This window comes from Gobius niger (genome assembly GCF_951799975.1).
Source record: "Gobius niger genome assembly, chromosome: 4".
NCBI lineage: Eukaryota > Metazoa > Chordata > Actinopteri > Gobiiformes > Gobiidae > Gobius > Gobius niger.
In genome coordinates, this window is record NC_136855.1 from 12654038 (window position 1) to 12677724 (window position 23687).

The 23687-nt window shown below is 40.0% G+C and overlaps 3 protein-coding genes across 4 annotated transcripts; 2 read left to right on the forward strand and 1 right to left on the reverse strand.

Moving 5' to 3' along the window:
* The first annotated feature begins 429 nt into the window (after positions 1-429).
* ankdd1a (ankyrin repeat and death domain containing 1A) lies at positions 430-7972 on the forward strand. 2 transcript variants are annotated; one of them, XM_079555408.1, is made up of 15 exons: positions 430-615; positions 2113-2216; positions 2593-2691; positions 2896-2994; positions 3077-3181; positions 4271-4369; positions 4589-4687; positions 5009-5107; positions 5289-5387; positions 5456-5554; positions 5629-5727; positions 5963-6058; positions 6530-6731; positions 7515-7646; positions 7857-7972. In XM_079555408.1, the coding sequence occupies exons 1-15, from the start codon at positions 582-584 to the stop codon at positions 7916-7918; spliced, it is 1527 nt and encodes a 508-aa protein (XP_079411534.1). In that variant the 5' UTR covers positions 430-581; the 3' UTR covers positions 7919-7972. The 2 variants fall into 2 exon arrangements, with proteins under 2 accessions (XP_079411534.1, XP_079411535.1); XM_079555409.1 differs by having other exon boundaries at positions 5966-6058.
* Positions 7973-9809: 1837 nt separating this feature from the next.
* On the forward strand, positions 9810-16237 carry LOC306961715 (uncharacterized protein). Its single transcript, XM_079554578.1, has 6 exons — positions 9810-9956; positions 10126-10239; positions 11281-11386; positions 11555-12132; positions 12443-12680; positions 16225-16237. The coding sequence occupies exons 1-5, from the start codon at positions 9905-9907 to the stop codon at positions 12610-12612; spliced, it is 1020 nt and encodes a 339-aa protein (XP_079410704.1). The 5' UTR covers positions 9810-9904; the 3' UTR covers positions 12613-12680; positions 16225-16237.
* Positions 13900-22022, reverse strand: mtch2 (mitochondrial carrier homolog 2). Its single transcript, XM_079554579.1, has 13 exons — positions 21894-22022; positions 20260-20344; positions 18918-19024; positions 17930-17956; positions 17576-17632; positions 17414-17471; positions 16789-16840; positions 16653-16712; positions 16482-16575; positions 15109-15156; positions 14973-15040; positions 14822-14897; positions 13900-14577 (listed from the first exon to the last, which is right to left on the reverse strand). The coding sequence occupies exons 1-13, from the start codon at positions 21978-21980 to the stop codon at positions 14491-14493; spliced, it is 906 nt and encodes a 301-aa protein (XP_079410705.1). The 5' UTR covers positions 21981-22022; the 3' UTR covers positions 13900-14490.
* Positions 22023-23687: the final 1665 nt, after the last annotated feature.

The following is a 23687-nucleotide window of genomic DNA, read 5'->3' on the forward strand; positions in this document are numbered from 1 at the left end:
AAAACTGCTTTGCATAAAGAGGGAATACTTATGTTAGTAAAAAAAAAAAAAAAGAAGTATTGTAAATAAAGTAAATATAACAGAGCGGAGACTAAACCTGATTTTTCTGAATTGACAAAACGCTTACCATGTCTGTGTAAATGTCTAAATATAAAAAATGTCTAACTGTTTTTCTAACGAACTGTATTTTGTACTCTTTGATACAAAACTTGTATTGCTCAAATAAACAAAGGTAAGCAGCAGTCTTGTGTCCTCAGATTATTGTGAAAGTGCTTCTTAGTTTTATATGAATTTATGATGATTATACTACATTTTCTTTTTCTTTGTACCATCTTGATAAGCTTCTCAAGGCGCTTCACTGTTTTGGCACTAAATTATTTTATTTTGAAAGGAGTGACAGGAAGTTAAAGCAAACCGTTTCATCGCAGGCTTGACTGATCCATCCCACTTACTCCAGGGGTTTGGCTTGTGTTTTACGCGCTGCCAGACTCTGACATGATTTCGCCCTGAGATAAATTAATGAAGATGAGAGGAGACATGGCGACGCACAGAGGCAGAACTCGTCTCTGAAACACACGAAGATGGAGGACGACCTCGCCTCAGAAGATGATATTTGTGAGTAAAAGAGCCATTATTGATGAAAACGGGGCAGGTTGTGGATGTGTCTGTCAGCGCGCGGCTGCAGGATGTCCGTGTACTGTTCCATTCAAGCGCGTAAATAATGAAAAAGAGCTTTAACCCAGTTATTCCTTACAGTCGATAAATGACAGAAAGTAATATGATGACGGCAGCCCTATAGCTGTTGATACAGTGAAGAGGAAAGTGTTATGAACAGGTTGCCATGTTAAATAAATTGCCTCTATTGTTGCTGTCCGTGTGCCCTGATTTGGTTCTTGAGTAAATATTTGCTTATAACAACAATTACATGACAGTTTTCTGTGAGAATGAGCAGTAATGAAAAGAAAAACAATAGTAGGCTGGTGGTTCAACTCCCATTTGCCCCAGAGGAAATGCTGTTCATTTGCTCTTGGGCAAGGCACTTTCTGAAACTGTATGAAAGGATTTTAGTTTTTTTGACTCCTTTAGACAGGGCAATTTAATCTAGAAGGGGTGAAGATTCAGAAGAGACAATCAGCAAATGGCCAGAGCCGAAGCTGAATCCATAACACTGAGGACAACAAAATGCCCATAGCAGGATGGCTGAGTATCTAACCCTCAAGGCCCCTCCTGGTTTTATTTCCTGGCCTGGTGGGGCTTTTTGAGTGAAGTTTCCATTCTCTCCCAGTCTGGGTGAGTTTTTCTCCAGCTGCTCCTGTCGCCACCATCAACCTGCATAAAACTTACAGCTATAGGCTCATCCTGACCATGAACTCAAGGCATTTTCTGGGGATGACTCCCAGAGAGCTGCCCTGTGGTCATTGCTCCTCACAGGTTGCCCTGGGGGCCTGATGGAAGGATGGGTCAAATGCAGTACGTGGGCATATTTCAATAAAGTAACATATATAAGGTTAAGGTTAAGGTGTACTTTATTAATCCCCGTAGGGAAATCCATTCTTTGCATTTGACCCATTCTCTGCATTTGACCCATCCTCAATGCCGCTGGGGCGACCTGTAGGGGCAGTCAGCTGCCAGCTTGGGCCGGTGCTCGGGGACCCATCTCCATGATGTGCAGCCAGGCTGGTGGTCAGAAACACCTGGCTGGAGGATTCACCTATTGTACATGTTTTTAGTGGTGGGGGAAACCAGAGTACCAGGAGAAGACACAGGGAGAACATGCAAACTCCACACAGAAAGGCCCCGTCCCTGGTGGGAATCGAACCCGGACTTTCTAGCACGAGCGCTAACAGCTGTACTACCGTGCCGGCCGTACACATATATGGCAAGAATGCACAGCATAAAGCAACCCACCTATTGTGCACTTTGGGTTTAGAGCCTTTTTCCATGCCTGATCAAGCATTTTTATTGCACTTATAATGTCATCTTACAAACAGGACGTCCGTTAAGTGATCTCTGTGACCAGGATGCGAAATGTTATATCCAGCTTCAGTTCTATGTCAACAACGTGGCTCCAATGCTGCGCTTAAGTTAATCTGTGTGTTTGTTTGCCGACAGTGCTGTGCTCAGAGAAGGAGTTTCACGATGCAGCCAAGAGAAACGACACCAACAAGATGCAAGAGCTCGTCAAAAAGGGCGTGGACCCCAAAGCCAAGAATAAAGTAAATACATGAAGACTTAATGCGCAGTTTAACGAGGCTTTGACACACCACAACAGCAATGAATAAACAGGCTGGGAATGGTATTTCTCAAACACTGCGTGGGAACAAGTCAAAGAAGCTGCGCTCATATGCATTTAGTCCATCATAGAGAGTAAATATTCCAATTATAGAGCTGTCTTAAATCACACAAGATGAGTAAATAAATAATGTATTTAAAAATGTAAGAGTATGAATAAACTATAGGTGGAGTAGACCAAGTTAATCATAAAAGGGGTAAGTTTGTGAGTTCTCAGTCATGCATATAATGTGTCTCTAGCCACCACTGCCGATGTTTCCGTGTGGTTAACCCTCTCTTCCTCTGGCTGTACTTGTGCAGGTCGAGCGTAAAGCAATGCACTGGGCGGCTGGAGCCGGGAGTGTCGAGGCCATGCGATTTCTCCTTCAGCACGACACTGATGTGGACGAGCAGGATTCTGTGCGTCTGATATTTACAAAAACAGTTACACAGGACAGTTATGTAAAGTATAAAGTATAAAGTATAAAACAATCAAAACAGCTGGATATTTCGTCAGCCTCAGTTACATTCCTGTTGTCTTTTTAGCATACAACAGCGAGATAGTGTTGCATAAATAGTCCATGATTATGTGTATTTTTTTGACATTTAGTTGTGTCATTTCAGTACGGGATGAATGCCCTGCTCCTCGCCTCCTGGTTTGGACACATCAAAATCCTGCAGATGCTGGTGTCGTGTGGAGCCAAGCTGAACAGTGAAAACAAAGTACAGGCCTTCAGCTGCCAAAGTGAAACAAAAATAACAGTGATATCAACCATAACGGCAATGTTTTTATTTGTAAACTTAGGATGGACTGAGCATGCTCCACTGTGCTGCTCAGAGAGGTCACGCCCACGTCCTGGAGTTTATTATGGAGGATCTGGAGGGAATTCATTTGGACAGAGCTGATAAGGTGACTTTAGAACTGTGGACTTTTGAAGTATTGATCAAGTTATACATAACTGAGTCAGTATTTTGTGACAACTTAACTGTCTTATCAGTTACCAGTTGGTAATAATTGTTAAAGGGAGGGTGTGAAAGATGTGCAGAATAGTGACAAGCTGGAAATATGCACATATCTATTTGTGGGCATGTTGAACCCAATTTACCATTTGAAATTGTGTGTATTAGTATTAGTGCTGATGTGATTTGTAAATGAGAGAATGCTGTGTGTGTCAAAAATGCTGTTTTGAGTCAATCATGATCAATCAATCAAATGACAGTGGTTCTCAAACGAGTTAACATGATACTGTATATTTGACCTTCCACCAGGCCTCAGATCAAATCAGGGCTGAACCAATCTAAAATAGATCAAAGTTTGGCAAAAATATTGGCTAAAACGGGTGTAAACTAGGGCTGCACAATATATCGCGAAAAATATCGTATCGCGATATTAGCTGATGCAATATCCATATCGGGAGAAGCCACAACATATCACAAAATCACCATAGCCTTCATCTGACTGAGATCGACCCATTTTTTTGCAAACTCAAACTCATGCATTGAAGTCATGTGTAAAAGTTCAGTTTTAGTTTAACATTTACTAGCTTTGTTAAATTCTACCCTTGTTTTGGTCCTGATTGGGTGTTTTTAAAATCTTTTTTTGACACAATTTGCTGAAAAGAAAATGGAACATTTCGTGTTTGGTGAAATATCGCAATAATATAGTTATCGCGATATTACACAGCCATATCGCATATCGCAAGTCACTTCAATATCGTGCAGCCCTAGTGTAAACCATGTCTAAACCAGAAATAACACATTACTTATATTACTAAAGCATAAACAACAATAAAATAAATAAAGTCTGATGAAAATTACTGATTTATAAATCCTACATTCCCAGCCCCCTTATTCGCAATGTCAAACATACTTTATTTTTTAAAGATGTAATGTACCATAGTGAGGCAGTTGATAAATGTGAACAATTCTGTGTGTACTGTTGGTTCGGTGAATATGCTGAGAAAATTAATAAATAAAAAAAATATGTTTTACTTTTTAGTTGGGAAAAACGGCTCTGCATCTGGCCTCTGAACAAGGACAACTGGAGGTGGTGGACTTCCTGATTGGGATGGGCTGCAGACATGGACTTAAGGACAAGGTACACATTCATATAATATCTCAATCTCAATAGTAGCTCCTACAGTAAATGTATAAATCTTTAAATACCTGTTAAAACACGTTCAAGTAAATATGGACTCTCCAAGCTGCTCTGAGGGGGAGTTTCACTTCACTGTAGTTAATGTTCGCTTCCTCTGTTGACGAGTGTGAGCGGAGGAAGCAGTGCTGAGTGAGTGTCATGTTTTGGTCTGAACTGAAGGAGGAAAACACTGCGATGCATTTAGCGGCGAAGCATGGCCACAGCGACGTCCTGCACAAGCTGCTGGAGATGGGACTGGACGTGGACGAGAGGAACATAGTGAGTTTCAATGCTATATATTATTCAAATTTACTTTTAGGATGTCAGTTTCATTTATTAGTCACATAAAAGGGGGGGGGAAATACATACAAAAGGTTGCTCAAAACCTGCTTGTTGTGTCAGATTGACTTTTATTTGTGCAAGTTTTGACAATTTAATGCATAGAAGTTTTGTATTTGTGACATTAAAGATCATGTTTCTGTGATAATACAAATGTCTGAATTTCAAGATATGAGACTTTTCAGGCATTAGTCTGGTCATAAAGCGTTAATCATATTTGTTTTTGCTGTAAGATGATAATGATTCGTGGTTGTGTCTCAGGACGGTCTGACGGCGCTGCACTTTGGGGCCGATGGAGGCCACTCTCTGTGCGTGCGGCTCCTGATCGAGGCCGACTGTGACATCAACGCTCTCACAAATGTAAATATGAAACAAACCTGACGCGGATGAGTCCACGGCAGCAAAGATCAAAGTCAGATCATTGTAAATGTCACCCCATGAACAACTGCACGTCTGCTAATTGTCAAACTTTACATGAGGTGCTTTGTTAGTATTGTCAGACTTTTGCAAATTGTCCTTGACCCCCTGAATTTTTTGCTAGAAAAACAGAAACGCGCTGCACTTTGTGGCTGAGCACGGCTGCGATCGAGAGGCCAGTTTACTCCTCGAGGCCGGAATCAACATTGACGCTGTGGACAATGTAAGTTTCTATTAAATGAAAAAACAAACAATTACATTCACAGTAAACGATACTCTCTTTTAAAATAGCTGAACACCACGCCTCTTCATTTGGCTGTGTCCAACAATCACACTGATGTGGCCCGCATCCTGATCGATGCTGAGTGTAACTTGGACATCACTGATAATGTGAGTATGAAGATGTCCGTCGATGGATGTACATACTACTGTATTATTACAATGTCAAATATTCTGATTCACAGAGGCTACAGACAGCTTTGCACATAGCGGCAGAGAACGGATGGCAGGACTTGGCTGAAATGATGCTCATTTCTGGTGTGAACCTCAATTTAACTGATAAGGTAGGTTTTCGGCCACATGTGCGTTTTACTTGCTTTACTTTGCTTCACCTGGCTCTGTGTTTGGCATTGAACCACCTATGGCAGCTCTACGGTGAAATAATTAACAAAAGTACCGTACGCTTGTATTTACATTTACAAATACAGAACCAGAAAAAGCAACAATCAAGCATCAGCATCAGCATCACACCTCTGATGGGTTCTATGTCATGGTTTGGTGTTTCTATGTTCCCCACAGCAGGATAAGACGTGTGTGGAGGTGGCGTCCAGAGGAAACCACGTCGTCCTGGTCGACATGATCATCAAAGCAGATCGCTTTTACAAATGGGAGAAGGTGAGTTTTTTTAGACAAAGCATGAGTGCTAAGTGCTCATAATTCTCGCTTCCATGTTTTTGATGTAATCGCATTCAAGTGTAATTGAGTTAATTTATGGTATGTTTACGTATGTAGTACTTTTACTTTTATGTAGAAACTGGTTTCAGCGATAGGATCTGGCTAGCTTTGGTGTGGGTTACATATTGTGATATAAAGTAAATAAATCGCCACCAAAAAAAAGTCACGCACTCTAATATTTGGTTGGACTGCCTTTAGCTTTTACAGCACACATTCGTCGTGGCGTTCTTTCAATAAGCTTCTGCGGTGACAAAAGATCCTGTTTTGTATACATTTTCACTTAGATCTTGGGTCTAAGATCTAAGTCATAAACGCATGCAAAAGAATTAAGAATCAAAAGAAGGTTTGCATTGAATGGCACACCTAGTATACTTCTACTAAGGTAGCATGTTGTTTCGTATCTGTCTGCAGGATCAGGTGAGCAGTGACCCGGAGTCGTGCCTGTGTAGACCCCTCGGTTTTAAACAGGACCGGAGCCCAGAGACGCAGCACATTCGCTCGGTGCTGTGGACTTTAGCCACGAAGCACCTCTGCAGAGGAGAGTGGAAACTACTGGCTCAGCACTGGGCCTTCTCCGACGCTCACATCCGAGCCATAGAGCACCAGTGGACAGGTACAGGCACTGCAGGGGGTCAAATGAATGTAATGAAATAAGTTGCCGTAGACTCGCCTTGGTACCAGGGAGTTCTCGGTTCAAACGTTGCCTGAGCACATACTGATTGTTGTCTCTCTGCATAAGGCACGTAAACATAGTTTTTTCCAGTTAAAAAGTAATATTCATCACAACATTGACAATCAGAAAAGGGTAGAGCCAAGTCTTTTCTTTTTCTTTTCTGAGTGAAAAGAAGTGAAAATACAATTGAGTAAATTATTATTATTTTTTAAATACATACTTTTACTTTTTTCAATATGAAGCTTTTTTCACTACTCACAGTGACTCACAGTGCACGTAACTCTACAGTATTTCATTCAAGTACAAGTTTTGATTTGACCTTTATCTAACCAAGTCCCACTGAGATAAAAAAGAAAAGAAAAAATCCTGTCCTGGCCCCCTATTGTACATACAGGTATTATCTATCTAAATCTACACAGTACGCAGACCCGGGTAGAATATGCAAACTCCAAAATCAAACCTGGGTCCTTCTAGTTTTAAGGCACAAGCACTAACCACTGTGCTATGGTTAAAAGTACTATGTGATAATAAAACTACTCTTTACTTACTTCATAAAGTCCAGTCAAATCTCTTGTAGGACTCCAGGCCGCCACTAAAAGCTGTGGTTGGCATCAGAAATAGTATGCACCATAAATGACACATGATGTTTCTAGAAGCACCCTCAAGTCCTCCATCCTTATGTGAGCCAGGGGCACTCAGAAGAATCACCAAGCTCTTTTTCAGGTATGAAGAGCTACAAAGAGCATGGGCACCGGATGCTGCTGATCTGGCTTCATGGTGTAGTAATGGCTGGAGAAAACCCGATCAAAGGCCTTTATGAAGGACTGGTAGAGATTCAACGCACTGATTTAGCAGGTAAGATTTGCATACATTGGATATACAGTAATTTAAATGTCCTTTAAGTCTTTAAGTAGCTATAAATCCTGCTATTGCTGTGCCCTTTAAATGTTGAAAGCAGTGAGTTAAGTTAAACCAATGCAACTTTGTTCGAGCTCAGGGAGTGCAGCAAAAAGTGCATTATCTGCTGACTTTTTTGTTTTCTTGTTTTCTTTAATTATCCCCCAGAGTCCGTGCGACAAAAGGCCAACGCAGACACCAGCTCGCCCAAAAAATGCGTGGCCATGTGAACGGCGCGGTGAGTGAGTGGACGTGGGGACCAATAAGGAAGAAAAAACGTGGCACAACAAGAGCAGCTATGGACCGAGCAGCTTTACATTAGTGTACGTCCATGTTCCTGCACAGTAGTGGGATTGGTCACCCTCAATTCAACTACAAAAAAGAGACAGAAACTCTACTGAAGCTACGTATGCCACATGCTGTTACAAAGCACAAATCACTGTAGAAGCACAAAATTCCATATAGTTGCTTTGGTCCTTTGTGTCATTTGGCAAGACACTTCATACTCCAAGCCACTGTGAACAAACGTGTGACCGGTGGAGGTTGTGTGGGTCAGTGTGGTTCACGGTTTTCAGAGTCGCAATACACTTCTTTTTGTTGTTCTTCTCAATTGGTGGGCCGGGACCAGAAAGTGGGTCGCAAGCCTTTACCAGGAAACCTTTCATAACATTTTTATCAACTGAAAAAGTAGGAAAACACTACCTGAGTCTGTTGCAGTCGGTGATCACAAATCACAAAAATATAACATATTCAAGCTGGAAAAGTATATTATGGGCTGGAATAGAGCAGCTGATCAAAGGTATTGACAGTAATAATGACACAAACGACACTATGTTGTATGTGTATGGTGCTTCTCGTGACACTGCCTCTGTGTTTTGCAATTGGTTATGGTTGTTGTGGCAACCTATCCTTTTTTTTTTTGGTTCAAAAGTTTGATCAGGACACACAACAATTGCAAAATATTTGATCAAATGACAGTGTGCAGTAGATAATTGGATTTTATGTATTTATTTCTTAGGCTTCTGTAGACATTATAGACTGTGGTAGACACAGAATGGTTCACATCTCTGAGTCTGCCCTAAAGAAAGTGGATAAATGGACTTATCAAGACTGACATATTAAAACTGCAATGTAACATGACTTTATATGATCAAAAAGGTGCTTTTTTAGACCAAAGCATTAAAATGAGTATTAACCAAATCAATAATTGAAATCCTTGTATATAACATAACCAGGAAGCTGCACCCGATCAACACTAATTTGTTTTAATTTTACATAAATTACAAGTTAGTATGGCAGTTGTTATAACATTATAGCGTAAGAAAAAATGCACTCTCAAAAAACGTCAAGATAAAGCATGACAAACATGGTTGAGACCACTTTTATCTTTCTCTGCAGTTCTTCCGAGGCTGCTGTGTAAATACAGATGACTCACCTTTGTTTGAGTAAGAGTCATAAACCACAAAAGCACACGTCAAAGGAAGCCACCAGCATCTGCACCTCTGCTCTCACTGCGCCTGGTCATTCACAGGGTTAAAAATGTTGCACTAAAGAAGACACTGTATGAAAGATATAGGCTACATGTTTCTGTGGTATTAGTTTCTGTTTAAAATAAATTGTTAAATGTGTGTTTCATTTAATATTTTAAATGTCGCAAAATTATTATTCTCTATTAGTCTTCTATTAGAAAGCAATGGGGTAGTTTTAATTACACTTGTATTATCATTTTCTTTGTAAAGTAAACATTATGCAATTCATTTTGTACTTGAATGAAAGATGTACGCAAGCCTTGCAGTATATTGCTCTCAAATGTTGCATGGGACTTGTTTTGCATGTAAAATATATGATCTATTCTTATCCTACAACCTTTGTAAATATATAAAACTATATTTGTATAATTTAATGGTTGTCAGCTGCTGCATGAATGTCTTTGCATGGAAAAACTCTGGATGCTTTTGGCCTGCTGTGCTTCATAGACTTGGCAATAACGTGCTCGAAAACCAAATAAAGTCTAAAACTAACCAACTGTGAAAAGGCGTCTTTACGTGTTACTCTTTGATATAATAGATCCATGGTTACTCTGAAAATGTTCTTTGGGGGGAGGGATCCATGGGAGGGGGGCGTTATTGCCGCATTGCATTCTGGGTCTTGTATTTAATGACTCGTTGCCACTTTGTCGCTCCTTCGCTGCTGCTGGAGTAGATTTTGCAAACTAAATGATGTCTTCGGGAGATGTGGCCGTGGAAAACCCACTGCATAGAAATGAAGGTTCGTGTCAAACAATGCAATACATTAGTAACTGTTAATTTATGCACAGCGGGGTTTATGTTATGGTATCCAGTTGTGTTATGCTAGGCTACACGTAGAGCTAGCTAGTTAGCATGTTAGCACTAGTATGTTTTTAAAGTTCTCTGCTTCTATATATTGTGAATTTCAGGAAACAACAAGAGAATGTCGTGTCCTCTGTACGGCTGTAAGCGTGCATACCCCGATGCAAATGCTCTTCAAAGCCATATAAAGGACCATGAGCTCCCAGCACAGTCTCTCCCTGGTTAGTTTTGTTTTGTTTTCCTCTTTTCAAGATCACGACAGACTTTGAACCGAATCTACAATGTTTTATTATGATGGTTTGGACAGTCACGTTGGCGTCGTTGTTCCTCCCTAAGTGATCCAGAGACCGAGACACAAATAAAAACCCTTATGTCCAAGTTTCGACGAGACTGCTGCTGCAGATGAACACAGGAAACCAAATCTACTTTTTATCAGTCAGTGTGTTTAATGGCAACGGTAGGATCAATCATGCCCAAAAACATGAGATAACACTGTAGTAGATACAGGTCGTTCAACCTAAATCTAGCTTGTATCTAAAACTGGAATTTAGCCACTGGTTTCCCCTACCTCCAAAAACATGCTGGTCAGGTTCGCCCACAGTGGCCCAGAAACCCTGCATCAGAGGATGACCCACTCGATCAATAAATATTGTTATAAATGAAGTACTTACTTACCGCTGGCTGTAGCAAGGTGAAAATATTGAACTTCGTATAAGTTGGAGAAAAAAAATAATACAAAAGTAACAATTCTCTGCATTTCCTGGTGTTTGAGACCACATTTTTAGCAATCATTCAAAGAAGCTCAGATATTTGCTGTTGCCTATTTTTGGATTTCAATTATATTTCAAGCAAGCAGCCTGGGGCGACAGCTTTTTGCTATAATATGCACTGCTATGGTTTGTCAGTGTATTATTTACCAGAAACTCATGTTTAAATGTCTTTCTGGGAAAAGCTTGCCTGGAAAAATCCAGACTCACCACTGTACCACCGATTGAGTCTAGTAAGAGACGGCATCAACTACATTTCCGGCGTAAAACATGCGCAAAAATATATTTTGGCCATCTGTCTAACAGTTGAAGCTTAAAAGAGGATGGGTGCTGCAACAAGTCAATGACCCAAAGCACTCCCTCTGTAAATAAATATAAATAAAGAATCAATATAATAAATATATAAAAGGGCATTTAATATTAATATTAATATTAATATATTGTAATTGTAAGTGAATGGTACTGTTGTCTAAATTTGTAGTCGTTCCTCTGCAGGTAAAACGATGATGTGTTCAATGATCGGCTGTGGTGGCACGTTCCCGAACATGCAGAAACTGATGGAGCACCTGAGGCACCACCACAAACCAAACATCTACTTCCTGTGAGTTTCATCCAAGTCCATACAGTCACGGCAAATATAAAAAAGCATGTAACAATTTAGAAATGTTCAACTTAAATATGACTTATAATTTAGAAAACATTGCACGAGATAATGCTAGATCAATGTATTATTTCTGATTACCTTGAACACATGTCTGTGTTTCTGCAGGTGTGAGAGCTGCCACGCCAAACTGCGATCGTACCGAGGCCTTCTCGTTCACCTGCGCACCTGCTCCAAAGCGGCCCGACCAAAACAAAACCTCGCGCCCTCTCCCTCCACATCCTCCTCTGCCACGGCCCCTCCTGTCCCAATGGATGTTGACCTTGCAAACACAGCAGCGCCCCCACAGGATCCTCAGAGCTCTCCACCTCCACAGCAGTTGAACCCCGACCCACCACAGCTGAACCCCGACCCACCACAGCTGAACCCCATGCCACCGCAGCTGAACCCCATGCCACCACAGCTGAACCCCATACTACCACAGCCTGACCAGCCCCCTCTCCTCTCCCCAAGCCAAGAGCTCACACCGCCAGATTTAATGCAGCATGTCATTGATTCAACAGTTAACGCTTTATTTTCCAAGAGCAACCAACAGTTCTCGCCGACCTCAAGCCCAGAGGTCCAGCCCGGACCAAGCACGAATGAGGGACAGGTTCAGCAGCAAAGACCAAAGACCCCAGAGCTATCGGGACCGCCCAAAATTATGCCTCAAACAGTCCCTACAAATGCATGGAGGCCTGGCCAAGGTGGGTGGTCTTTTACTCAAGCTGTGAGCAAATGGTTACGTTTGTCACCAACATTGAAATACAAAATTTTCTTTTCTTCAATCTATTACTGTAGCTATTTCTATTGCCTCAGTTTTCTTTGTGAACACTGAACTATGGTCAAATACTTTCATCCTCTGGGAACAATAAAGAAAAAAAAAATCAATCAAGATTATTTTGATCTATAGCCATTGTTTCAATGTTGTAGCCGGCAGCTCTATGTATAAAAACAGCAATTATTTTCTTTAATAAAACCAATTAAATAATGCATCTTTATTGTTTTACTCCTCAGGCCCTGCCCCAGAGAAGCGCGTTCACTGGCAGCACACAAGGGGGCGCTACACGTGTGTTCAGTGCGGGCATACAGTTACCAACAGGAGGGAGATGACTGAGCACAGCGCAGTTCACAGCGACATCACCCCCAAAGAGGAGCCGCCCAGCCCTGCCTCCACCAGCGCTTAGCTTGTTATTTCCACAGTTGAATAAATACTAAGTTATAAATGTACTGAAGGCTTTGATTTAAACTTGAAGTTGTTTTTCCGCTCCCCCCTCCATGATGTAAGAAAAAATATTCATTGTCATGTTATACCCGCGGGAGGTGTTCCAGGCATGTCCTAGTGGGACAAGGCCTCTTGGAAGACCCAGGACACACTGGTGGGACTGTGTCGCCTCGGGGTCCCCCCAGAACAGCTGGAGGAGGTGTGTGTGGACCAGGAAGTCTGGGCATCTCTGCTGAGACTGCTGCCCCCGCGACCCGGCCCCGGATAAAGCGGAAGATGGATGGATGGATGTTATACCAATGTATTATAGTAAAAGTAAATAATTAAATGTGTAATATCAAAATTTCTGTTGTCTGTCAGTGTCTCATCTGTCTTGAGATGTGCTTGATGACTAAGTCGGGCTGTCAATAAATTTGATTTTTTCAAATATTTATCAGTTTTTGTCATTTCTCCTTTACTAATACTAGGCCATGCATAAAAAAATACGTAAAACACCCAAATGCAAAGAAGTTGCTCACATTTCATTTACAAACTATTCCATAAACCAGGTGAAAAGCCTCACTGCTTAAAATGTGTAAATGGTTAACTTATACAGCGCTTTTCCTCCTGATTTAGGTACTCAAGACACTTTACCAAACCCAATCACACAACAGTGAATTTCTCCGTTGTGAGATCAATAAAGGATTGTCTTATCCTAATAGATACTTATATATAAGTGTCTTGCGCAAGGACACAATGACTTTAATGATTCGAACCCCGATCACGAGACGACCCGCTCTACCGTCTGTGCCATTGTCGTGCAACTGATGTACAGTTGTTGTGGATAATGTTTGCTCAAGATACAAGAGTGTGTTAGGTCAAAACATGATGCAATTAAACAATTGGTTAATTATCTTTCAATTAATCGTGAGCAAAAGCATTAGCTTTGACAGCCCTGATCTAAATGTCATTTGCGTCAAGTTGACCTACAAGATTTCCTAAAACATCTTTGTAAATAAGGACAACGTACTTTAAGTGTGACCGGCCTCATCTTTGGGACAGGGCAGGTAAATATTATTCCAAGAAGGTTCCAGTTTCAACTAGGGCGGCACAATAGATTGCAAGTGATATTGTGCTGCAATATTAGGTGATGCGATATCCGTATCGCAAGAAGCCACAATATATATTTATTTTAAAAAAAAGACTTGCATGAAATATGCCTCTTTTTTTTGTAATTTAGCACATCACCTAAGAACAGCAAATCGTTAAGACAACTTCAAAAACATTATTTATTTGGGTCAGTCAATGATTTCATACAAGCACTTTTCAACTATGTTTAAGAGGTACAAGCTTCTCCATGCCCTCGGTACATCACACATGCGCCACAACCAATTCACCGACTCCTAACATCCCACTGCCCGCTCAGACACCAGCAGGGTCGCAACAATAATTAACATTTAACGAGACAAAAATCACACAACAAGGTCCCCTCTGTACTTTCATTATAATAATTTAACCGAGTCAATTAGCAGACCACATGCAGACTGAGCTGTTCAAATGAAGTCTTTCCACACGAAAAAGTAGTCCATGGATTAATATCTATATAAAAATATGGGGCACTTAGACATTATTTCAACATGTTACTTTGACATGTGGTAAAAGTAAATGCTCGTTATATTCCTGCAAATTAAAGTAGCCAAACAGTGATGGGAGTATGTAAAGAAACAAGTATAAACAAGTGCATACAAAAGAAGATTTAAATGCCAAAGCAAAGATGAGGCAAAAAAAAAAAAAAAAAAGTTGATTTCCTTTGTAGTTTTTAGTGCGTTTATTCCAACTATGATTGGGTTGGGTTTATGTTTTAAAAAAATCTCTTCTGCTCGAGCGCGTATGTCTTTCCCGGCGGAAGCTTTCGGAAGAATAAACTGTTTCCCCGGCTCATGTTGCCCTGAAAAAAAAAGTAAGAGTTTGTGTAAGAGTTCTGATTGATAGGTCACCTTTGGCAAAACACATCATAGGAATATTGTATGGAATAAACTGCATTGAGGTAATAGGAAAGCATATATTCTCTATGCATATTACTGAATATTACCAAACATGGATGGTCATGCCTTAAAAAATGATTGTAAATATAATACTACTTAAACATATTCACATTACTGTTTCAGACTCTTGAAAGAGAATCTACGTACCTCTCTGCTCAAGTGCCTCCAGCAGTCCACCCAAGTGGGATACACTGAGGCATAAGGGGGAAGACCTCCGGCAAGGCTACAAGAAGTGGACGCAAAGCATGAGCGCGATTCAATTTAAAATACTTTATTTAGTAACAAAATGATTACTTACGCGCAGTTATTGACCGCCATAAGGTTTGACACCAAAACGAAGGGGTACGTGAGCATACTGGCGAAGAACTGTAACGAGACATGATAAGTGGTAACTCTCAGGGGTTTTAGTTGAAATGTTGAATGTTGAGACTTACCCCGGTCACGGCCTGAGAGCAGTTTTTCATTTCTCCTGTGTGACTCATCTAGACACAAGACAAGTATAAAATAAAATATTATTGTTATTTTTTTTTTGTTAAAGCAGCCTTCCATCATCTTGCAATTATTAAGATAAGATAAACCTTTATTGATCTCACAAAGGAGAAATTCACTTGTTACAGTCGGCGTTACTTCACAGTCTTATTGTACAGTCTGACAGCAGTGGGGATGAAGGCTTTGCGGTAGCGCTCCGTCCTGCACTGAGGGTGTCTCAGTCTGCCACTGCCAACTGGTCGTCAAATTTTGATCTGGAGTGTTTCATTTATTAAAAAGGAGGGTTTTGTGATTTTGTAGGTATTTGATAACAATGTCAGAACAATGGGCAAGGAAAGCACTTCTCTGTGGTCCTCATGGCGGGGGGGCTGGTGTCTTTCTATCTTCCAACCAACCTTCCAATGATCCCACTCCTTACATTGTTCCAACCTTAACCAATTTGTAAAACTAAAATATTGACTTAATAAAGGCAACTGAAAAAGCAAAATTTGGAGTGTCGTCTACTGAGAACTCGCGGGGGCATGGCTTATGGTTCACCTTTGTTGGAAATCGAAATTAAGCAAGAGTGACTAAACGCAGCTGATTGAGTCACATGATCAGTGGAGCTCCAGACCTTCACAGGAAATGACGTCATATCATATTTTTAACCATGCTGGTTATATTTATTTTTAGTCTTAGCTGCGATTGACAGGCCCTGGAGCATCGTGGAGGCAATTTTAAGTTTGCTTTTTGTTTTTTTTTCATACTTTGTGGGAAGAGATTGAGCTGCCATATTGGATTCTCTATCAAATGGAGTAATTCATGTCAATGGGGAGGAGTGAGCAGTCAAATATAACCGCAAGTGGCGATTATCGGCCCCTGCCGAGTGCACTGCCTAAGTTGGATCACTTTTGATCCTCAGGTGGCGCTTGCGCTTCACGCAAAACCTGCTGCACTGCACACATCTGTGAAAATTATCCAAATAAGTTGAATAACTTTGAATCCTCATTGGACAGCAGCCAGTACGCACACAAGAGTGCATACTGTATGTTTGAGGGGAGGCGAGCGTTTTGCGATTATAGGAGCCCCTTTGCCAGCCCTGATGGTGCTCGGGCTTAAATATTAGGTTTATGTGTCAAACACATCTTTATCACTGTCTTATACTTTGTTGGTTAGAATATGCAATGATGATCTAAAACAACTGAAACTAAATATCCAATAATTTAACTTTCTGATTTTAAAGTGATCTGCCTATAAGCCCCCACACCTTTCCTCTTGGTCTCCTGTTTCAATATAGAGCTATGAATAGCCACCAGTGATCACCCAGAGATGAACGTACCGAGTCATCGATTGCATATGTGTTGATAAAATGGGCCAGCATGTTACAGATCCACAGAGACAGGACATCTCCGAGCAGTCGAGGGATCATCCCACTGCAAAACCATGAACCAACTGTAAATGCTAAGGCAGATGTCCATTTTTATTATTATTATTCAGCATCCAAACTCACGCAAAGAATCCTAAAATGCCCTCTTCCCTGTAGATTGTGACGACGGAGTCAAAAATGCCACTGCAGAAAGAATGAATTTCATTACTGTAATATAGAGCCTCTTTTCATATCACTCAGAGTGTGTCTCAAAGTGTACCTGTATTTTGTTTCTCTCCCAATAAACTGCACCATGCATCTCAAGGTTATCACTGAAACAGAGCAAATCACAAGCACATTAGCATATTTTGCTTTATTCAGCCTTTTAAAACTACATTTGGATGCCTTAGTCTTGATATTGTCATATTACTTAAAATAGTGCATTTGTCCAGAAAACAGAGGATATCAAGTGTTGCTATACAAAATGCCAGCAGAGGGCGCACAACTCGCTCCTAATGCTACAGTTATTGGGGAAGTGGATACAATTGAAGTGGTTACAATGATGGAAAGGCAAATTTGCTAATCAGAGTCAGAACACGTTTGGTGAAAGTATCTGAGAGTATACAAGCATGGATTTGGTTAGAAGCAAAAACAATAAAGCATTTTTAATAAACTTTACATAAATGTAAGCTCCTTTAAAATCATTTATATCTCAATGGCTTGTCAACTAAACATGGAGGAAAATGACAGCCTTAAAATGTAATAGATAATAAATCAAAAGGATATTGGAAAATAAAGGGCTCTGTTGTGTTAGAGCGTTTTTGGGTTAAATATCCATGTTCAAACAGAAAGTCAGAAAGTCAGTGCACAAATACAGGAACAGAAAAGGGACGGTTGAGCTTTACCGTGAAAAGGATGTGTGACGACGGTGGCACAGGAGCGAGCAATCATCTCTTTGGTCGTCTGTGAAGAAGGAAATCATATTTAGTTCATCTGAAACAGTGAAAACTAGTATATTGGAGTTTGATTTGCAGTATAAGTGTACTGCATGTAGTTCATTGCAACACCTCATTAATAACATGCTCCAAAGATCCTGCTGGAGCTTTTTGTGGACCGCCAGGGAACTGAAAAACAAAGACATGCTTAGACCTCATTATGGAGAATTTTGATCAGAGGTTACATTAACTGAAAATTAATTTAGCTTAATTTATCCTGCAATCTAAGAACTTTTTTAATACCTAACAAAAATGCATAATTGGAGATGAATTAATGATCCCCTCTGTCATAATGACGGAAATTATCCCAAGCGAAACCGCTGATTAGATGTTTGTTTCACATAGAGGGACGTCTTTGTTCGTTTATATAAGTACTGCGATTACAAGTTTAGACTTTACACCAACATGATTTGTATTTCAACTTACCCGAATATTGTCATTCTCATGGCATTTCTGAAAGCAACAGAGAGAACAGGGTTTATACAGGAAGAAGCAAGTTAGATTTAATGCTTTTAAATACCTAAATACTATATTTTAATGCTACAAACGCAGAATAAAATCTGTTCATATTTAATTTCTTAAAGGAACAGGCCACCGTTTTTCCATACTGAGATATGTTCTTACCTGAGCTTAGACGAGTTGATGTGGACCTGTCTGGTCTTTTTGTGTGCGCTCAGTCACGCTTTAAGACCGAAGATGTTCACGGGGGTGAAGTTTGAAGTGACTAAGCTCTTCCACGTTTTCCCTATTTAAATATGATTACAGGATGCAAGAATACTTACACAAAATTAAACATGTCGACTTTCTAAGTGGAAAAAAAGGGGCACTACAGGTGAAACTCGAAAATTAGAATATCGTTTAAACGTTTGTATATTTCTGTAATTCAACAAAAAATGTGAAACTGATATATGATATAGACTCATTACAATATTATAATTTTGATGATTATGGCTTACAGTCCATTTTCAAAATATTCAAATTGTATGAGTTTTTAATAAAGGCTATACGTATCACTTTGCATGTAATGAGTCAATCATAGGAGTTTCACAGTTTAAGTTGAACAACAGAAGTGACTGCACTTTTTAACGATATTCTAATTTTCAGAGTTTCCCTTGTATATTGTAAAGTGTCATAATACCATAGGAACACTTCGACGTCCGTGCAGTAATATGTCCACTTTACTGCGCGGACGTCAAAGTGCTCTTAAGGTATTATGATGTTTTCGAGGAGAGGAGGAGAAGCTAAATGCTAACAACATCTTTGGTTGTTTTGTGTGACTGAGGGCACGCAGAAAGACCAGACAGTTACACACTCGTCTAAGCTCAGGTAAGAACATATCTCAGTATGAAAAAACGGTGGCCTAAGACTTTAAGATTTGCCAATATTTCATCAAACAGAGGAAAGAGTTGTTTACCGTCACCACTTTGCTGTGCACCAAGGTGCCGATGGTGCCAGCGCAGAGCCTTGGACCAAGGCCTTTGAAGAGACCCGCTTTTCCATCAATCTTAATGATATGTTTGGCTGCAACAGGACAAGACACAAAATGTTATAACTTCGATTCATATTTAGTGATGTTTAGTTTGGAAAACAGGGGAAAAACTAGTGAGTGAACCACAGATTATTTTCAAATCTATCTCTTGGAAAAAAATAGTTTGACTTCCCTAGATCACTGCACGGCTTTATGGGCTTTCCACCACACATACAAAAAGGACTTGTTTTTGGATGCCGAGTTTGCAAACAGTCTCTGGCTGTTTGACTGAGAAGGACTAAATTAGATTTGAGCAGTTTCATTATGAACTTTAACATTGTCACATTGCTTAGTTATCACATAGTTTTTATAAGCAAAACCAATGGCCGCTGGTTGCACTGCTTCATGACCGCAGCGCTAGGGGCCGACATTGTCCACCATATGTGGGCGGGGGGAAAAATCGTTTTGATTTAAAAATCGAGTTGGTAAGTCAAATCGATTCATATTTTCCAAAAAACATTTTTTTTTAGCTTTCTGCCCTCTGCTCAGAGGAAGACCCGACTGTACAAATGTGCCAAGAAGAACAGAGCCCACCTACTGATTTTTTTTGTTTTATTAGCTCAATCCAACAATCTTTGTTACACAGTGACTTTTCAGTTAGAGAAAGGGTTTGCCTTTGCAGTTTTGTTTATGTTGATGCACATTAATTAAATACACCAAATATATATATTCAAAATATATTTACAGTTCGCAGTTATTTTGTTTTAAATGGAGGGGAAAAAAACTAATGGAATCGTAGATTGAGTTTTTTCATTTTAAATAAAAAAATCACCCGGCTCTAAGTAGAGCTTTGACTTTCTGCAAAGTCTATCACTAGGCCTGTCACAATAACAAATTAGAAGTTCGATATATTGAAGTAGGAAAGTATCGAAACAAAAGATATTATAGACTCTACTGATACTGGATACTGTCAACTCTAAAGCATAGTAATTACAGTAAACCTTTGTTCTAAAAGTGCTTAGTCATATCCTAAAATACCACACAAGCTGCAATAAACATGAAATATAATGAAACCTTTATAAAGTTTTACAAAGAAAAACTAGGGGGGAATACTACTAAATGTACAGACGATAAATATCGAGCCCAAAAATGTATACTTTATCTGTTATTTATTGAACGATAAGTCAATATACTAACTTGTGACAGCCCTATCGCACTACATATCACACTACGGTCAATCATTACGGCCTCTGAGATAAACTCAGACGACCTTTGCAGCTGCTCTCACCGTAAGCAAACAGCCCCGGCAGCTGGTAGACCTGTCGGCCGAACAGGTTTCTGCCCAAAGTCGGAGGGAGCGGCTCATGTCCTACCTGGACAAAAATAAACAAAAAACTAAGTAGCAGACATTTTTCACATATATTCACATTTGTAACAATGCTGTCGTGACGGCTGTAGCATCGTGAAGAGTCAGAAGCATCACACGACAACAATGGTCGACACAGTGAGGTTTGTGAAAGGAAAGATTGTCCAGAGCAGCAGAATATGAAGCTTAACCATTCTTAAGAATCAAAACTAGAATCAAGAATTGTGGACAGTAGGTCATTAGTAACATTTTTAATGTTGTAAATATTTTCTGCATGAATGTCAAGCTTCACTGCTTTATTATGTGCTTCCCCGCTTCCATTTATCTGGTTGGGATTCAACCTGAGAATCCCAACCAGGATTCTCTGGTTGAATTATATGTAACTTTATAAACACACATACATACATCAATGTCGAGAACCTTTTTGGAGGAAATAAAGTAGTTTCTACATTACATATAAAACTAAAGCAAAACTAAAAACATAACTAAACTCAGAAGTAAACAACAGTTATAAAGTGCTTTGAATGATCATACAGTGATTGAGGCACAAAATAATCATATTTAAGATGCAATTACAGGAATGATAAGCACTTTATGATACTTAAATGAATGAGAGCTTTCAGCTATGACAAAAAACAATATGATGGATAATCCCTTGACAACTGAGAGTATTAACAAAAAATAAATCACCGAATGGGCAACAGTCTGTATCTCTACAGGACAAATGACCTCTCCTGCAGCAATGTCAACAATACATACAAGGGTTTCAGGTTTACATTTCTTCCCTGTCTCTTAAGCGAGTGGTTTAAAGTGTATGGTGGTAATTTCACATAAGAAAATCAAAATTAAAGTAACCGTTTTCTTACGTTTTCTTAAGATCAATATTTACAGTAAAAAAAAACACACACACACATTATTGCCAGTGTCTAAAACCCTCTTGTTTTATTTCTATGCCTGAAACTATACTTTTAGCATGTCTTGCTTTTGTCTTGTCATTTATTGCGCCCTTTACATAATAGACAAGGGAGGGAGGAGGAGGAACTAATGGCTTACTGATAAGAAACATGAAGGTTCAGGCGATGCCATCTTTTGCACAAACAACAACAAGGCGCGTTGAAGATATTACCCCATAAATCAACTTTTCCATGTGCTCAGTATAGTAATGATGAATCTAATAACTTGTCTATTGCGTGTAAACACTTCCTGCTGTTGACAGTGGGGTATTTTGATACGGAAGGTCATTGGGACAAGGCACTTAGTAGCAACACAATTATCAAAGTTACGAAAACGACTGATTTATTGTGTGTTTAATAATTAACGACCTCGAAAGACTTAGCCAGTTTGTCAAAGACACTGGTAATAGTTGTGCTGAAAGGTAGACATAGTCAGTTAAGAGCTAAATAAGGCTGTAATTAGATCATTTTCACTTGATTGGTAGGTTCCGGTTTGGGTGGCTTTCGAGTTAAGTAAACAACAAACGCACACAGTAGCGATAATCCCGTGACTTTTGGATTTTCTGAAATAGCCATAGCCATGTGTAAGAGCCCAGCCCCTACCTGGATGAGGACTTTGATGTACATGAGCGGGTGGGACAGGACCGTGAGCCCTGAGCCCAGCAAAACCTGGCCACACGTGTCCGCCATCTTAGCACAGACACGAGACACCGGATGTGGCTTTAACTCTTCTTCGTGGATCACAGCGCTACCACAACTCAAAGCGCCATCTAGTGGTCAGCGGTAAATCAGAAGACACAAACCAGATGAGATAAGGACAGATGTCATGTGAGTGCAGGGCCGTTGCCAGGATTTAAAAAACTGTGAGGTCCGGATAATTCTTTAAACCGGGGGGGTCTGGAATTTTTTAAAGATTCCGATGTAATTTCCTGTATTTTAAGTGATCAAAAACACTTTTGTCTCATCCTTGAGCCATTTTCAATTGCTTTTTGTTGCACCGTTTGGGACCAGGAGGCCTGAGTGAATGTGGTGAGTGAGTGGACGGTGGTCGGACATGGAGCAGACTGGCCTCACTTCCATTAGTCTACCCATGGGCAGTGGGTGCAGCCGTGAACCCCCTGAAGTGTTAGGTGACGAGTCACGTACCCCATACTTTGACATGATGAATATCACAAAACAAAATATCTATTTAATATCTATTTCATCCATTATTACTGTGGAGCAGGTTTTCCAAACAGTTTTACTCGCCTGAGTGAGAGGCAATAAGAAGGTCTTGTCCTAAATAAATACTGAAATATTAAATGAAAATTGTTTTGAAAACGAGGCTGTGGGTGTGAATGGGTAAAGCTGAGGGTTTTGCTTTGGCTCATTCTGAACATCAGACTCTGGTTTGGACACTGCGCTCTGGCCCCGCCCCCTCCTCGTCACCCTCACTGTCAAACCACTGGAGCTACAAAGGTGAATGCGCTGGTTTAAGCTCTCATTAAAGCGAAGATCATTCATACGCAGGACATTCTTTGCATGAGACAGAAACAAAGTGAGCAGCAGAGGAGGAGGCGATGATGAGGCACAGACGCTTCTCCTCCTCCTCTCGCTCCTCAGATCAGAATGAGGAAAACTCCTGTTGTAAATCGAGGTCACCGTGACGGCGCGCGCACTGGCTCCTCTCTCTTTATGACAGAGAGCAAAGAAATTGCATCTCAATCAAACTTTGGCGCGGTTCATGCGCTGCTGTTGTAGTGAGGCTGACGCACAGCCGCGCCTCCGCGGAGTTTTACGCACTCGGGTCCAAAGCGGCTCATGAGGTCCGGTTTCAGAGTGGACACGTTTAGGTTCAGAACAAGCTCATCCACGTCTGAACTAGAGGCTCTTCCGCCTGTAGGAGCGCGTGTTTACAACATTCATTTGCGCAGGATTCAATGTGTAAAAAAAAAAAAAAAGCTAAAATTTTACCGAGGTCCGGACCTCGGTGACCTCAATGGTAGATACGGCCATGTGTGAGTGGGAGTGTTGAGCATGTTCTTTTGGAGTCTGTATGGTGCAGTGCAGTGAGCAGAGCGATACAGCCCGAAGTCAGTAACAAAAATATTTATTTTATTTTATTTTATTTTATTTTATTTTATTTTATTTTATTTTATTTTATTTTATTTTATTTTATTTTATTTATTCATTTCATTTCATTTTATTTTATTTTATTTTATTTTATTTTATTTTATTTTATTTTATTTTATTTATTTATTTATTTATTTATTTATTTATTTATTTATTTATTTATTTATTTATTTTGTTTTGTTTCGTTTTATTATGTTTTATTTTATTATGTTTTATTTTATTCTATTTTATTTTTTATCGTGTCAAACATTCTCAAAAGCATCATTTCAATTCACCATCAATACA